At 41.0% G+C, this 15,476-nt stretch overlaps 1 protein-coding gene across 10 annotated transcripts in view; it reads left to right on the top strand.

The window, feature by feature from the left end:
* The window catches only part of EPS15L1 (epidermal growth factor receptor pathway substrate 15 like 1), a 153,649-nt gene that overhangs the window by 134,854 nt on the left and 3,319 nt on the right, over positions 1-15,476 (top strand). For 6 of the 10 annotated variants that reach the window (XM_038740016.1, XM_038740017.1, XM_038740014.1 and 3 more), the window contains one exon: positions 4,620-9,024. The exons of 3 other annotated variants lie outside the window; for them this stretch is intronic. In XM_038740016.1, coding sequence (XP_038595944.1) covers positions 4,620-4,766 — 147 coding nt within the window. In that variant the 3' untranslated portion in view covers positions 4,767-9,024. Of the gene's footprint in view, positions 1-4,619; positions 9,025-15,476 lie in introns of those variants that run through there. One more of the 10 variants, XM_038740015.1, reaches the window with a different exon arrangement.

The following is a 15,476-nucleotide window of genomic DNA, read 5'->3' as shown; positions in this document are numbered from 1 at the left end:
TGGGAGGCACTCTTTTGTCTGCCCAGAACAGTTGGTCATTTAGGTTCATCAAAAACATTGCGAACTAAGTACATTCATTTCCAAGGAACCTTAGAGAGGAAGAAGGAAACTTAACATTGTCTGTTGTCCAATAGTGTTTCCAAACTGGTTGTTTATAATGGAGGATCAAATTTCCATCCTTAATGCCTAGCCTTTTTATAAGTCATCAGCTAACCTAACACAGCCCCTTAAACAGAAAAAGATGGTTTTATCTACAGGCTAGTCTTGTCTTACTGATTGTGCCAGAACTGTAAAAAGTTCAAAAACATTTATGTTTACTTGATGTAAAGTGCTGCTCTCCCTAAATTGTGTAAAATGGTTTGCTGTTTACCTTGAGACGAATTCCTACCCAAGCAAAGCTGAGGACTTTTTTTTTCCTATCCTATTCCAGCATGTGGTTGGTTTTTGAACAGATGATAGCTGCTGGGTTTTGACTCTACTGGGCTCTTGAGATTTGTGTGCAACTTGTGAAGTAACAAAAAACATCTAGAGAACCGTTACAGTTCCTCTTGCCCGTTGATGATTTTTTTTTTTGGTTTGGTTATTTCAACCTCAAGAAAAAAGGATGAAATGTCAGTTCCCCAATAAATGGGGAAAATGGCTCTTATGGAGATGAAGATCAAAACGTTTCAAGAATTTCACTTTATGGCCCTCATGAGCACAGTAAATGCTCAAATGCAGTGGAACGTTTGCGTACACTAAGGCCTGGTGATATTTTTTTCTTGGTCTTCACCCCAGTTATACTTCAAAACGCTCTACGTATACAGTGCTTAGTTACAGTACTTAGCACATAGTAAGTGCTTAACAAATGTCACAGTTCAGTGATATCAAATGGGTTTTTTTTTCCTCACACTCTTTGGGTAAAACTCCATCTTTGGAACCTATTAAAAGCAAGATTTTCTTGAAGTAAAGACGTTATAGCTAAAGAAGATGGCCCTCTTCCAAGAGTCTGCGTATGGATCAGAGCAAATGTCAGATTGGCTGGGTTGTGCATTTCACCATTGAAACATTTGGATAAAATTTCAACCTCAGGCAGCTGACCTATTTGGAAATGAAGGAACTTATTCATACACCATCTCCCAGAGAAGATAATAGTGAGGAAGTGTGTTTTATTTTGGCAGTTCCTAATCAGAGAACATACTTCGTTTTGTAGTATGGGGGGAAAAGGAGCACAAAGCTGACAAAATGTGGCAGTTCTGATGATTCTTGTGTAACTGAATGGGTGTTTTTGTATTATGACAGACTCTAAGTAAAATTTGCTTTCAAAAACTTGATCTAAATACTGCACTTGGGGTGCTAGGTTGAAACAAATGTTTTCTTAGTCAATTGTATTGACTGAGAGCTTACTGTGTGCAGAGCACTGTACTAAGGACTTGGAAGAGGACACTATAACAATATAACAGTCCCTGTCCACAACGAGCTGCTATGAATCACTTTTTAGTTAAGATCTATCAGGACACTAAGTAAAATCTCACAAATGGAAGGTGAGGGGTTAACTAATTTGGGTGGGAAGTTATTTTCACTGAAGCGGTGGTTTTCTCTTTTTTTTTGCCATTTTTAAAATTCTGCTTGACACAAAGAGGACTATTGACTCCTTTCTGAAGTCTCTTAATGATAAAGCCTTTTCTTTAGTCCTTTTCCAAATACCATGGAAGATTGCTCTTTTGAATGGGTACAGACTGAGAATTGAGAGTCATCAGAGAAGCAGCGTGGCTCAGTGGAAAGAGCACGGGCTTAGGAGTCAGAGGTCATGGGTTCAAATCCTGGCCCTGCCGCTTGTCAGCTGTGTGACTTTGGGCAAGTCACTTAACTTCTCTGTGCCTCAGTTACCTCATCTGTAAAATGGGGATTAAGATTGTGAGCCCTACATGGGACAACCTGATCACCTTGTATCCTCCCCAGCGCTTAGAACAGTGCTTTGTACATAGTAAGCACTTAAAAAATACCAAAATTATTATTATCAGGCCCAATTTATAAATCAGTCAGCCAGCCATACTTACTGAACGCTGACTGTATGCAGAGCATTGTACTAAGTGCTTGGGAGGGTACAATATAACAATTACCATGACTTTTCGTCCTTAATTGTTCAAAGAAATGACCCAGTTATATCCAGATGATTTAATTTTTAAAAAATCGTGTTGCTAATTTGCATGCGAGATCTAAGATGCCAACTTTAACTCCCCTGATTCTTCAAAAAGGGATTGATCAGTGGACTATTGTGAAATCATCACTACCAGTGTTGGCTTTACCTCCCTCCTGGGTTTCCCTGGTATTTACCTCAACGATAATAAGGGCCTAGATATTTTTCCAAGTATAATGAGAAATATGCAATAGGGCCTAGTGATTGGATGGAATTCAGTATGACTTGTACTTTGCACTTTCAAAGTAGGTTTATAGCAACCGGTAAGAGTAGGAAACTGAGCTGGAGAGATTATCATCTCCAGATTAGGGTCTGGGTTGGTGTTCAGTCCATTGCCTAGGGTTCAGGGCAGGTTGAGGAAAGACCGATGGGCCAGGGACAGGATGGCCAACGGCCTATCCTGTTCTCCGTGTCTGACAGCCCACCCAGGAAAACCGCAGCCCCCAGAAACAGCTGTGGTGCCATTGTGCACCTATGGTATTGCACACTTGTGTGGAGCCCATGTGCACGCATTGGGTCTGCTGATCTCAACCACGATAGCATATGCGCAAAGCATCGCTTATACCCAATCCTCTCTCCTTTTCCCTTTCTGAAATGAGTTTGGGCAGGGTAGGCCCCACATTCAGGCTTTGCTTGGGTCTCGGCTGGATTCTCCTTCCAGAACACTAAAGAGAATCAGGCAGGATTGGAAATTTTCCAGATTCCTTGAGCCAGGTCCTTGGAACCAAGCCATTCTTTTAAACGAGAGACCTGCTCTATTACAGAAAGAGCATATGTAGACACCTAATGAATCCTGATTCTCTTCTTCCCCAAACTCATCACCCCCTTTGTAAGATAGGTGGCCAGGCCTAGCTCTACCATGCCAGATAGATAGATAGATAGATCTAGCCCTCTACTGGCATGACAGAACTAATATATACAGTGTCATTCTTGCAGTGCATTAAAGATTTTCCGAGTGGAAACCAAGAACCAGCCATTTCAGTTTAGCAGTTAGGGAATTACTGCTACAGGGAGCTAAGTGGTACTCTAACAGCCTGAAAAAATTAAGGGAGTGATTTGGGCATGGGGAGAATAGCCATCTTCTCTGGCCCCTATCTAATACAAAAGGAGATGAGAGAAGCGAATTGTGCGTTTGCGATACTCTGGGCACATATGGTCAATTTAAACTGCTGGGATTTACAGATTTGACGGTACACACTTTGCTTAGGTGTGCAGTGTTGGGTGTGTGCAGTTGTCCACAACAGTTGCTAGAGGTGTGGACCCCATTGACCCAGGTCTAATTGATTATAAGGATGATCAAATATTAGCATAAAAGTGGCAATTTTTTTTAAGGGCTTTATCTCTAACACCATTAATTGAAAGATTGGAGAAATATAATGAAAGTAGGCCGTTGTTTTTTTAGCTCGTTGTGGTCAGGGAACGTGTATACCAACTCCCTTGTTATAGCGTATCTCCTAAGTGCCTAGCACAGTGCTCTACACACAGCACAGTAAGCGCTCAATAAATACGATTGATAGTTAAAAAACATAGTTCAGAACTTAATTACAAGTTAGAGCTCATGTTTTTTTGTATACAGCATAAATCATATTTTACAATTTTGTTAATCCTCCTGGAAAATCACAGTTGTGTTTAGTACTACAGTATTTTTACATTTCTTTAGCACCTTTCATCTGGGTATCTAAAAACACGTGTAAAGATCTAAAATATGAATGCTAAAATGTTCATTTTAATTTTAATATCTTATTTCATTTGGATTTAGGTAGTAGATGCCTGGTGCTGTTGTCGTGTATGAAATGCATTTGTTTTCCCCACAGTTGCCAAATTAGCCTTGACTCTTAATATAACAGTGAAACAGTTCCTAGATCTTGCAGCCCACAGAATCATTACTCTCGTGGTTCACTTCACAGAAATTGTTACAGATATTTCCTTACAATGTTCTGTATACCTTCAATATTATCTATCTCAATGCTATGCAGGGAACAGGGCTTCCAGTTTTTGGCAAGAAAAAAATCAACAAATTCAGAAGGATAGGTGGTGGTGGTGGCGGTTGTCAAATCTGTGCGAGTACTTTTATATCCAAATTTAACTTGCCCTACCAATTGTTGGCATGCCATTTAGGTGCAAAAGGGTATCAACCTGAAAGGTTTCTGGTTTGATGGGGGAATTAAATGAATTACCACTGAAATAAGAAACCAGCAGGTGGGTTTCTGGTTTTGAACCAAAAACTGGAAGCTCAGTCTGTAAGTTCCCAGCAGTATGACTATGAAGATGAAGTAGAATGAAGTAGATGTACTCAGTCACACATGCTTTCTTTAGAGTTTCTACATGTCATTCGTGCTTTCTGCTAGCATTAAAGTTTTTATTTATTGCATATGCTTTCTTCTAGCATTAGACGTATTTCTCGAGTTTATTAACCAAGATTCCATTTTTATTTTTTTAGTTTGGAAATGAGGAGCAGCAGCTGGCGTGGGCAAAACGAGAAAGTGAGAAAGCAGAGCAGGAGAGGCTAGCTCGATTGAGAAGACAAGAACAGGAAGACCTTGAATTGGCTATTGCACTCAGTAAGGCTGATATGCCAAACTCTTAAATATAGGTCTTGGGTGTCCATACGATCAAGGCTAAACCCTATTTTAAAAAAAAGAAAAAAAATTAAATATGAATACAAAATTCCTGTTTTATGTTGTGAAGTAATTCCAGCCACTTTTAAGTCACAGACCATTGAGATTGGCCGGGATACCAACTGGGCTCTGGGCTTATCGAGTACGTGATGCACAGGAAATGCACTGTAAAAACTGTATTATACCTTCTAGATTAAGGTTACTTGCTTGTAAGAAATTTAACATATGACCCTAAGGTACTGAGCAAAGTTTCTTTCTAATGTGGGCGATGTAACATATGCTGCTGTTTGTGAATCCAGCCTTTTGTGTGAACTCCATTGTCATTTTTGAGGCTGAGCTCTGAACAGTACAATTCTAGAGGATTTCTTCTTAAAACATAAAAAGTTTATAGAATGAGGATATTAAACTAAAAAGGAATTGTTCTCATAATGTTACAATCTCTTTACTCAGAGGATACAAATGAGTTGTAAAGCCTCCTGCGGTGAAGACAAGTTCTCTCTCTGATGTTTCTTTTCTATCATCGAGATTGGATTTGTCTTACAATATAGAAAACCCTGATTAAGTATGCATTAGCTGTATAAAAAAATTTGAATGGTTAATATAAAATATTTTGAATACAGAATATAAGATTGTTTTTCTTATTTAAACATTGCTTTTATTTGCTTAAAAAGTTAATATTCGAGCCAGGTCGAGTAGAAAAGGGTGACCCTGACGCAGTGACCGAACAGACATATAGTTGGAATCCCCGTTTAAATCATGATGTTTGAAAGATCTTGAGTCCTCGGAGGATGCCAATTCCTTCAGGGTGCACTCCTGTAATTTCAAAAATTGGAAAGGAGTCTTCGATTGTAACTTTGTTCAGGAGCTGTAATCGCGGTGTCACTCCAATGAGTAGAAATACAGTCTAGTTCGGTGTTCTACAGCTAATAGGCACTGTCATCCTGAGCCTATTGACTTCAAGCCAAGTGAGGTCTTGTGAGAAAGCTGCTCCAGGGAACCTGTAGCCTCACCAGGGCCACCTGCAATATCACGTTCTTCAGAAAGCAAGGCAATTCTCCTAAGTGGGCAATTAGTGCACACCCCAAATTCTCTAGAGAATTTGGTGGTGTTGGCATGGCTTGTTAGCCTCTTACCTCATGAGTTTCTATGCATATGCTTTTCAGAGTATTCCCTCTCTGTTTCCCCCATTTATTGTGTAGGTCAGACAAGTCTGTATTTGTAACTAGCATATATTTAGGCTTTTTTAATCTGCTTACACCATTGTTTGTATAAAGCTCTCAATGTTAATTGAAACATTTCTGGCCCCCTAGTACTTCAAAAATCCAACATTGTCCTGATAGGATGAGATAACCACAAGGTGTAGAGTCTTTTATCTTCTACAGAACAAGGTAATGGGCAAATTGAGTAGGGAAGGGGGTGATGGAATGGTCGTATATGTGTTCTATGGGTCCCAGCTTCAAAAATTAGACCCACGAGCATTATTCATTCAATTCATTCGATCGTGTTTCTCGAAAGCTTACCGTGTGCAAAGCTCTGTATTAAGCGCTTGAATGATTCCTTTTTAGAATCTTCCTTTGTTGGAAAAGTTTAGGACTCTTGAAACATTATTTGCTTGTTTCTCTAAACATCAGGTTTGAGGAGAATTATTCAGTCTTTCCACCACCTGGATCTGTGTCATCTTCCCGAACCTGTTTTCACTTTCTGTGTATCCCAGAGTCATTTCTGTTTTTCCTGTAGCAATCAGTGGTGCCTACTTAGCCATTCAAACTGGTCTCTTAATTTTGGCTGCCTCCTTAAGGTGCTTTTTCTCCCAAGAAAAAGCATTCCAGATTTATTGTTCTGAAAAAAAATTCAGACCAAGGATTTCGGTTACACATTCTTATTGAGGAACAATAGCATACTATTAGAAATGTACCATAAGTTTAGATTTACCGTAGATTTAAGTGCACACGAATTTTGAACAGGATTCGCTAAATGCTCCTTTTCAAGAGGTACTAGCCACCGTGCAATAGTAGAAGTAATATGCGTTGACAGGAAAGGGAGAAGAGGTTCCTTGAGAGAAATACAGTGGTTCTAGCATTTGACTCTGGTGATGATAATAAGCTGCTAGGATAGTGAAGGTAGTAACCCCGTAGTGAATGCAGGAGGTTGGACAAGAAGACTCTTGAGGCCCCCTCCGAATCCTGATCTAAGCTTCCGTAACAAGGTTTTTATCAGATTTATCTAACCGAGTGGTCAGATTCAATTCCTTCCTAAAGCTTCAGGGGAGTCTCCTGAGCGTCTTCCATCATAACAGAAAGTTCAGGCTGAATAGTTAGTCATTCATTCATTCATTCATTCATTCAATCGTATTTATTGAGCGCTTACTGTGTGCAGAGCACTGTACTAAGCGCTTAATCTCAATCATGAGTTCACACCATGAAAATGGTACTTCTCTGCGGCATGTACAGGTCAGTGTGCATTTGATGGAGCAGGTCAGAAACTCCTTTGAACACTGGGCATAGGTTTTCTCGGTCTTCAGTCAAGCGATAGTATTTTTTGCCCTCTTCCAATGCTCCTTTGAACACTGGGCATAGGTTTTCTCAGTCTTCAGTCAAGCGATAGTATTTTTTGCCCTCTTCCAATGTGCAGAGCACTGTACTAAACTCCTGGGAGAGCACAGTAGAGATAGAAAACACAGTCACTGTCCACAGGGAGCTTACAGTCTAATGGTTCACCATCTCGTCAGAAAGAAGGTTTTGTTTGTGTTCAAATAGCCTCTTTCTCCTTGCATTGCAATTTTAGTTTTTGCAATTTCAGGGTTTCGGACTTTTACTTGTCAAATCATTTTTCCTATGTCCCCCAGTTTGCTTACGCCATACTTCCCGAAGAAGAAGTAGTGAAGGAGAGAGTGCATATTTGCAATCTTATAGGTTTTCTCTCCTTTGTTTTCCAGTCACTTTGACTCATCACCTTTCCACCTGCCTTGTATAGCAGAAAAAACTCATGCTTTTTTCAGAGAAACATGTGAGCTGTTATGGTCTTCAGATTGGGATAAAATGGTCAAATAACCAGCCGATTGCTTGTGGCTTTGTGACTTCATGAGGTCTTCATCTCCTTTGACAATGAAAGGTTTTTGCAGTCCCGCTATCTTTTTCCTCTACCCTCTAACAAGTTATTTCATCTGTACTCAGCCTTGTTGCTGCAAGATCAACCGATCTTCCTCCGGTCCACAATGCTCCCCTGTTGACCATCATTTAGAGGTACACTATCTCTGATTTATCTCTGCAGTCTTTCCAGATGAGAGCGTATTTCTGCAATGCATCTGGCTTCTGGAACAAATGTCACAAGGTTGCATATCCGTGTATATTACCCAAAAAGAGGACGAATTGTCTGCAACTCCCCTTTGATAATTAAATAGCATCTTCAAAGACAGTTTTGAAAGGGCATTCTAGTCCTGGAACAGTTGTGGAAAACTATTTTTAAAACTATAGAGGAAGTGTGTGTGTGTGTGTGTGTGTGTGTGTGTGTGTGTGTGTGTGTGTGTGGAGGGGAGAGGGGGGAACAAAGAACCTCGCTCTAAAATAAAGGAATAAATATTTCTGCCGCTTTGTCTAATCCTGATTAGGGTTATCAGTTTAAACCGCATAAACTTAAGGCTGCCAAAAAGGTGCAAATTCGTAACAAGGAGCTAAGTACTTTTTCAAACTTAGGGAAGCCAGGAAAGTGGAAGAGTTTCATATAAGCGGGCATTAGAAGTAGATCCCAACAACCTGCTTCAAAAGGTTGCGTCTTTGCCAAAGTGCGATAGCCAATTAATAGTTGAAGGATAAACTGATTGGCATAGAGCAGAGTTCCGGGAAGACATGAGTTTAATAAACAGACTCACAACCTCACAAAACATATTTTAGATTCATTCTTTCCAGGGATATAGCTTCTGTGTGATTATTTTTTGTAGTTTTTAGCTTTTCTTTTTGCTCCAAACAAGCTTACAAAAGTCTCCATTCTGAATATGAAAGGGATGGCCATAATCAAGATTTTTTACAATTCTTCTTCTGCAAACATTTCTTAAAAGAAATGAGAATCCACCTTTCATGAAGGATTCACTAGATTTCAAAAGAAGAAAGTGGGGCTATAGGTCCCATTTTTCCTGTTGGCCTCTGGATTTGGGAATCACAGTTTAATAATAAAAAATTATTATTCTGGTATGTATTAAACCTTTACTGAGTGCCAAGCACTGTACCAAGCACTGGGATAGATACAAGATAATCAAGCCAGATACGGTCCCTGTCCCGTATGGGGTCCACAGTCTGAGTGGGAGAGCAGGTTATTGAATCCCCATTTTACAGATGAGGAAACTGAGGCACAGAGAAGTGAAGTGACTTGCCCAAATCTCACAGCAGGCAAGTGGCGGAGCAGGGATTAGAACCCAGGTCCCCTGACCCCCAGGTCCGTGCTCGTTCCGCTAGGCCAAGCTGCTTCTCTTCCAAGGGGATAAATCAGGAAACCCAGTGAACCCAGCTCTTAGCTCAAAAGCTGGATATGATGGCCTTGGATCTTAATGATTCCTTTGGAGTTCATTGTTAAATCTGTGCCGACGCTAAATGCCCAAGAAATGGATCTGTCCATATTAGTCACTTCAAGGTGAAGATATGGTACTATTTGGAGTCACTGTGTAGAACAATATCTGATAAACATGGATGATTACATGCCATAACCCATAGTTTTTGCATGCTTTTGGTTATCCACCTTGCTATGTAGGTCATACTGTTGGCAAATATGAGTTTTCTGTTACTATTTCAACAAAATGGTAATAAGAGCTGAAACAGCTTCTGTGCCTTTCACCCAGAATGATACCAAAGCACTTCCCAAACCGTCTGTACAGTCTGTTACACATCGACAGAAATGCTGGGTATAATAGCTTTTAGTAGCAACAGTAGGATAGGACCCTGCAGATCATTGTATTCAATTGAAACTGCATTCATTTTGATTCTGGGTGGGCCAGTCTTAGAGATTCTCCCTTACACATCCGCTCATATTAAAACATTTGCTCATCCACTTCTTAGGCTGTTCCCAGGTAGTCTAAAATGAGGACCTACTCTGTGTGTATCGTGTGTGTGTGTGTGTGTGTGTGTGCACGCGTGCGCGCACTCAAACGTGTGTATGTGTAGAAAACATCGTAATTTGCCTTCCCTCCCCTTCCACCCCCCTTAATCCCCCACCAGAGAAGTCTGGCTTGGTTTCTCTTCTAATTGAAGTAAGTCATCAGCCCTTGTGCATTGTTTTATACGGTGTGATCTTGAACGCAGGAAATTCCGGGCTTTGTACGGTGTAGAGAACATTGTTCTGACAGAATATGAAATCTGGTTTAAACATATTAGAGATCACTGAGTCATCTCTTCTGTCTCTCAACAAAATGATCTCGATGAGATTCTTGTGTTACTATCAGGGCTCATTATTTCCCAGACTTTCCCCGAACCTGGTGCTCTATTTTTTTGGCTCAAGTTGAGGACCATCACCTCCCACTATTGAAGAAAATCCTTTTCATTTTCCATTCCACTTCTGTTTAGTCCCTGGGAACTATATTGATGTCAGGATGGAACTTTTGTTTGTCAAAACAGATGAACCAGATTTTCAAGTGAGTTTGCTTTTTGCACATCTAGCAGCTTATGGCTGCTTGTAAATGCAGCCTCCTCATTTTGGCCAAGGGTAAAGTGGTTGTGCCATACTTGAACATACACCCCAATAAAGGCATATCTTCAAGGTGATTTCTAGTTGTCCAGAATTCAAGTGTGGCATCTGGTACTGGAAGTATTCCATTCACCTCTCCTTAGGTCTTCACCTCCTTACATTAAAACCAATGGGTTTTTTGTTTTTTTGAGGCATAAATACAGTTGTATTTTTGGAATCAGGAAACGTGGTTACCAGTATAACTTTGAACCTGGTTCTTTTTTTGCGGGGGGGAAGGGGGATGTTTTCAATGTTCATTATTTGAATCATTTGGAAGAGTTAGCAAATGGCCCCATCTACGCATTTTGCATGATTTGAATTTCCCAAATAAGTCTGACTTGTTATAAATGCCTCAACCATCAAAATGAGATGTCTCCCCTCAAGTGAAATCATATTAAAAGGAAAACTCATTTGAAATTCATTTCATTCTGCTGTTAACTGAATGAGAATGCTAAGTTCATTAGTATTCCTGATGATGTGATTCTGTGTAGCCTGATGTAAGTTACAGGTTGAGAAGGTAAAGACATTAAACAGAAATGCCATTGTTTTCCTGAAATTCACTAATGTATCCAAATATGTACATAATTGTAGCTATATTTATCCTTTAAATATGGTCTAACTCAAATGGGAAGAAGTATTTGAATTTTAACCCACTCTATGTGCTTATTGTTTAATATAAGAGAAATGTTATTGTTTACTATAATAAATGAAAAGTTACTTTTTTTTGATCAATGTGATTCTGTATAGTTTGTTCTTGTGTTGTCACTCTCATTATGGTTCTTAAAATAAACTTAGATTCTCAGATGCTTTTGGAAATATCAGTTGGCCAGTATCGTTCCTTTGGTCTGATATTTCAGGCCATCACAAGGCTGCAGGATCCTTTAAAACACCAGGTGGAGAAAATAATCTAAGCTAGTCACCCAGGAAAATGACCATGGTGTTCTTTCTCAAGAGCTTAATTTTTATATTTTCCTATTTTCTCCTCAGAACCACTTTGGCACCCTCATTGTCCCTCCCTTGCTGTTATTTTGGGGACAAAATAACTCCTCCCCCTACTCCCCCCCCCCCCCAATACACACACTCACAATCCAAAGAACGAGTGCCCCAGTTTAAGAAATGCTAAGCAGAGCAGGAGAATGAGAGAACAGTGCAATTTACCCTATGGGAACAGGTCACACCCTTAGCAGAACTGTGGTAAACTCTTGAAATGAAAAATGTGTCAGCCCTGTTTCTGACTCAGATCTATTACAACAAACGCACACTAAGTCTGACTACTCATTACGTGTCTTATCAAGCAAATGAGGCATCAATATATGATGAGGCTTCAAGTTTAGCTGAAACTTATCTTGGAATATGTAGAATGTCACCCCAAGGAGCAGTCTCTTTCCCTGGGATTCTCCCTTAGAGCCTTTTCTTGAGTCTTACAAGGTCTCTGTCTTTGTTCCCTCGTTTAATGTGTTCAATAGGCTGCTTAATAAAATGGCCGTGTTTTTGAACCTGAGTCCATTCGCTTGCTGATGTCACCGAAGCCCATGTTGTAATAATAGTAGTAGTAGTAATAATAATAATAGTGGTAGTAGAAATAATAATTATACCTGACCCTACCTCACAGGGCTGTTGTGAGGGCTAGATTGAAGGAGCCTTCTCCGACTAAGCCCTCATTTCCCTTACTCCCCCTCCCTTCTGTGATGCCCTTGCACTTGGGTTTGTGTCCTTCAAGTCCTTGAGAGTCACGCCATCCTCAGCCCCACGGCCCTTATGTACGTATTTTATTTTAATGTCTGCCTCCCCCTCTAGATTGTAAGCTCCTTGTGGGCAGGGAGTGTGTCTACTGACTCTGTTATATTGTATGCTCCCATACCATAATTATTATTATTAGTACGGTGTTCTGCACCCAGGAAGTGCCTAATAAATATGATTGATGGATAGAATAGTATTAGGAAAGTAGGAAGAAGCAGTGCCTAGTGGAAAGGGCACGGGCCTGGGTTCTAATCCCGGCTCTGCTCCTTGCCTGCTGCATGACCTTGGGCAAGTCACTTCACTTCTTTGTGCTTCGGTTCCCTCATCTCTAAAATGGGGATGAAATCCTACTCCCTCTTACTTAGATCGCGGGCCCCGTGTGGGACAGGGACTGTGTCTGACCCGATTAACTTGTGTGTGTATATATATATATCAGTGCTTAGTGCTTGATTAACAAATACCAGAATTATTATTATTGTTATTAGTAATAGTAGTAGAAGTAATAGTAATAGAAGTAGTAATCATAGTAGTAGGAGTAATCATAGTAATAGTAGTAATCATAATAATAGTAGTAATAGTAGTCGTTATTGAGCACCCGTTGGATGTGATGCGCAGAACTAAGCACTTGGAAAGTACAAAACAAGCAAGGGATGCATTCCCTGCCCATGAGGCGCTTACCCTCTAATGAGAGAGTACAAGTGGTCTCTTCATGTGCTGCTTTCTGCTTTCCCTAGTTCCTGGCCAACTAAAGGGCCAAGTTTAAAGCAGAGTTGCTTAGTAAAAGAAAAGGCAGACCTGATGCCTCTAAGGAGCAACAGCTAGAGAATGTGACGGGGAATGTGAACATTTTCAGACAGTTGAGAGAATCTTTTTTGCCTGTGTGATCAACACCAATATAAGGGCAACGCCCCTGTGTGCTCGATAGTGAAGTATCGGCCTCTGCCTGCAGCTGGGACCGGGCCATGACTTCTGCTTTTAAGTAGCTGCTCTTTGCTGCCTTCTTGAATGTCCTTCCTCCTCTTCCTCCCCCACCCCTTCACTCGCCTGTAATCCCGTCACCCCGGTGATGGCAGTGTGTCCTAAGCTGCAGCCTGGAAGTGCTCCCTCTGGAAGCCCTGAAAGTGCTGGGTCCATGAACTCTGATTTTCCCCCCTTCCTCCCCGCAACACCCACACATAACTCTACAGACTTCTTCAATTGCTGATGCCTGTTGCGGGGTCCTTGATCCTCAGCAGCTCTTAGCTTCCCAGTCCGTACCTGGGGCTAGCAGCACATTTTGCTGTCTCTGGTTATCATTAGCGTCATTCCAGGAATCCTGGACTCAAACAGGAAGCATCAGCTTAATGTGCGTAAATACCCGAGTTTATTAGGCAGGAAAACCTCTACAATTAATCCAGCGGGTGTGATTTCAAACCCATCACGGCTCTGCCACTTGCCTGCTGTGTGGCCTTGGGCAAGTTAACAACTTCTCTGTGCTTCAGTTTCCTCATCTGTTAAATGGGGATTAAATTCTCCCCCCTCCTACTTAGACTGTGAATCTGATTGTCTTGTATCTACCCTAGCAGTTAGTACAGTGCTTGGCACATAGTAAGTGCTTAATAAATACTACTACCATTATTATTATTACTACTATTATTATGCTCTTGGCGATGAACCTTAAGAGTTCTCTGCTGCTCTCCTCAAATCTCCAGCCATCCCCCATCCTACCTCCAGTTAATTTTCCAATAAAAAGGTAGTTGAGAGAGACTCTGATGTGGAGTCAACTCATCCTACTCTCTGAAAGGATGGAGTTGAGTGCTTAGTACAGTGCCCTGCACAGAATAAGTGCTCAATAGATACGGTCGATTGATAGGTCAAAAGGCATTTCCACGGGCCATGTCAGAACTGAAGTGGTTGGGGATGTTTTTTTAGCTCTCCATTGAGAGAGCCCCAGAAGCGGAAAAGACCACAGAATTTTTGAACCAAAAACACTGTGTTCTTGAAGTTGAGAAATCATGGTTCTTCTGAAACAGATCTTTGAAAAGCAAGCTCAATGCCCCTGTAAGATAAATAAATGAGGTTGGGGACAATCTTAGTGTCAAGAGTACAGATGTTTTCTGATGATGTGATTATTCAAGCTCTTCAGGAACTCACAGGGGAATAAGAATCATCATCATCAATCGTATTTATTGAGCGCTTACTATGTGCAGAGCACTGTACTAAGCGCTTGGGAAGTACAAATTGGCAATATATAGAGACAGTCCCTACCCAACAGTGGGCTCACAGTCTAAAAGGATATGCCTGGGAGACAGTGAAGAGACTGCTACTTCAAGGAATACGCCGCAGCCTGAATCAGTGAGAAGAGAAATAGGCTCTTTAGTAGTTTTTGCCCGATAGAAAGTGAAGGCTTCAGCATTTAGGTAAGAAATTGTTTCCAGACATTGCTATTTGGCTATAGTACCTTTTTGTAGGATTTGTTTCTCTTTGAGGATAGCATCCCTGGAACCCTACTAAATGAGCAAAAGGGCAGTTAAGCCGTACCCAAGTCCTGTCGATAAACTGCGCCGTTGATTTTTGTTCTAAACAAAAACTAATCAGTCTTTTGTCCTGCCAAGGAGTAGCCTGTTAGCTAGAACTAAAGCACCCTTAAAATAACCCCGTGTAAATGGTCTCTCCAGCTAGGATTGCCTCTGGACACCTGGCTCAGAGGTGAGGGTTGGCATCTTTCTCTCAGTCTAAAAACTCTGGTCCGGGAACTCAAGTGAGTGGGATGAGTGTATTGTCCTAGGTCACTACATTTGAGAATATCACTTTGCATTTGAAAGTTGACTTCAGTTCACAGCCTGGGTCCAATCATTCAGTGGAATTTATTGAGCATGTACTGTGTGCAGAGCGCTGTACTAAGCGCTTGGGAGAGGATGGTACAGCAGGATTTCCAAGAAGCATCCTCTGAGGATCAATCAATCAATCAATCAATTGTATTTATTGAGCGCTTACTGTGTGCAGAGCACTGTACTAAGCGCTTGGGAAGGATGTGTGCAACCAGACTTTTTCTCATCCACTCCAAAGCAAGATTGACTAGTTTTGATGTAAGAGAGGAATACTAGGGTTTGAGAGAAAAAAAAAAACCCACCACCCAAATTGAAAATTATCCTGCCTCTTGATTGAGGACAGAAGCCCCTCAGCAGTGGGGCTGAGCAGGCGATATAGGTGTGAGATGAACTGTAGACCGCAAGCACCGTCCGGGCCTG

This window comes from Tachyglossus aculeatus, chromosome X1 (assembly GCF_015852505.1).
Source record: "Tachyglossus aculeatus isolate mTacAcu1 chromosome X1, mTacAcu1.pri, whole genome shotgun sequence".
NCBI lineage: Eukaryota > Metazoa > Chordata > Mammalia > Monotremata > Tachyglossidae > Tachyglossus > Tachyglossus aculeatus.
Note: the sequence above shows the minus strand (reverse complement) of the source record. Positions and strands in the feature narration are given on the sequence as shown.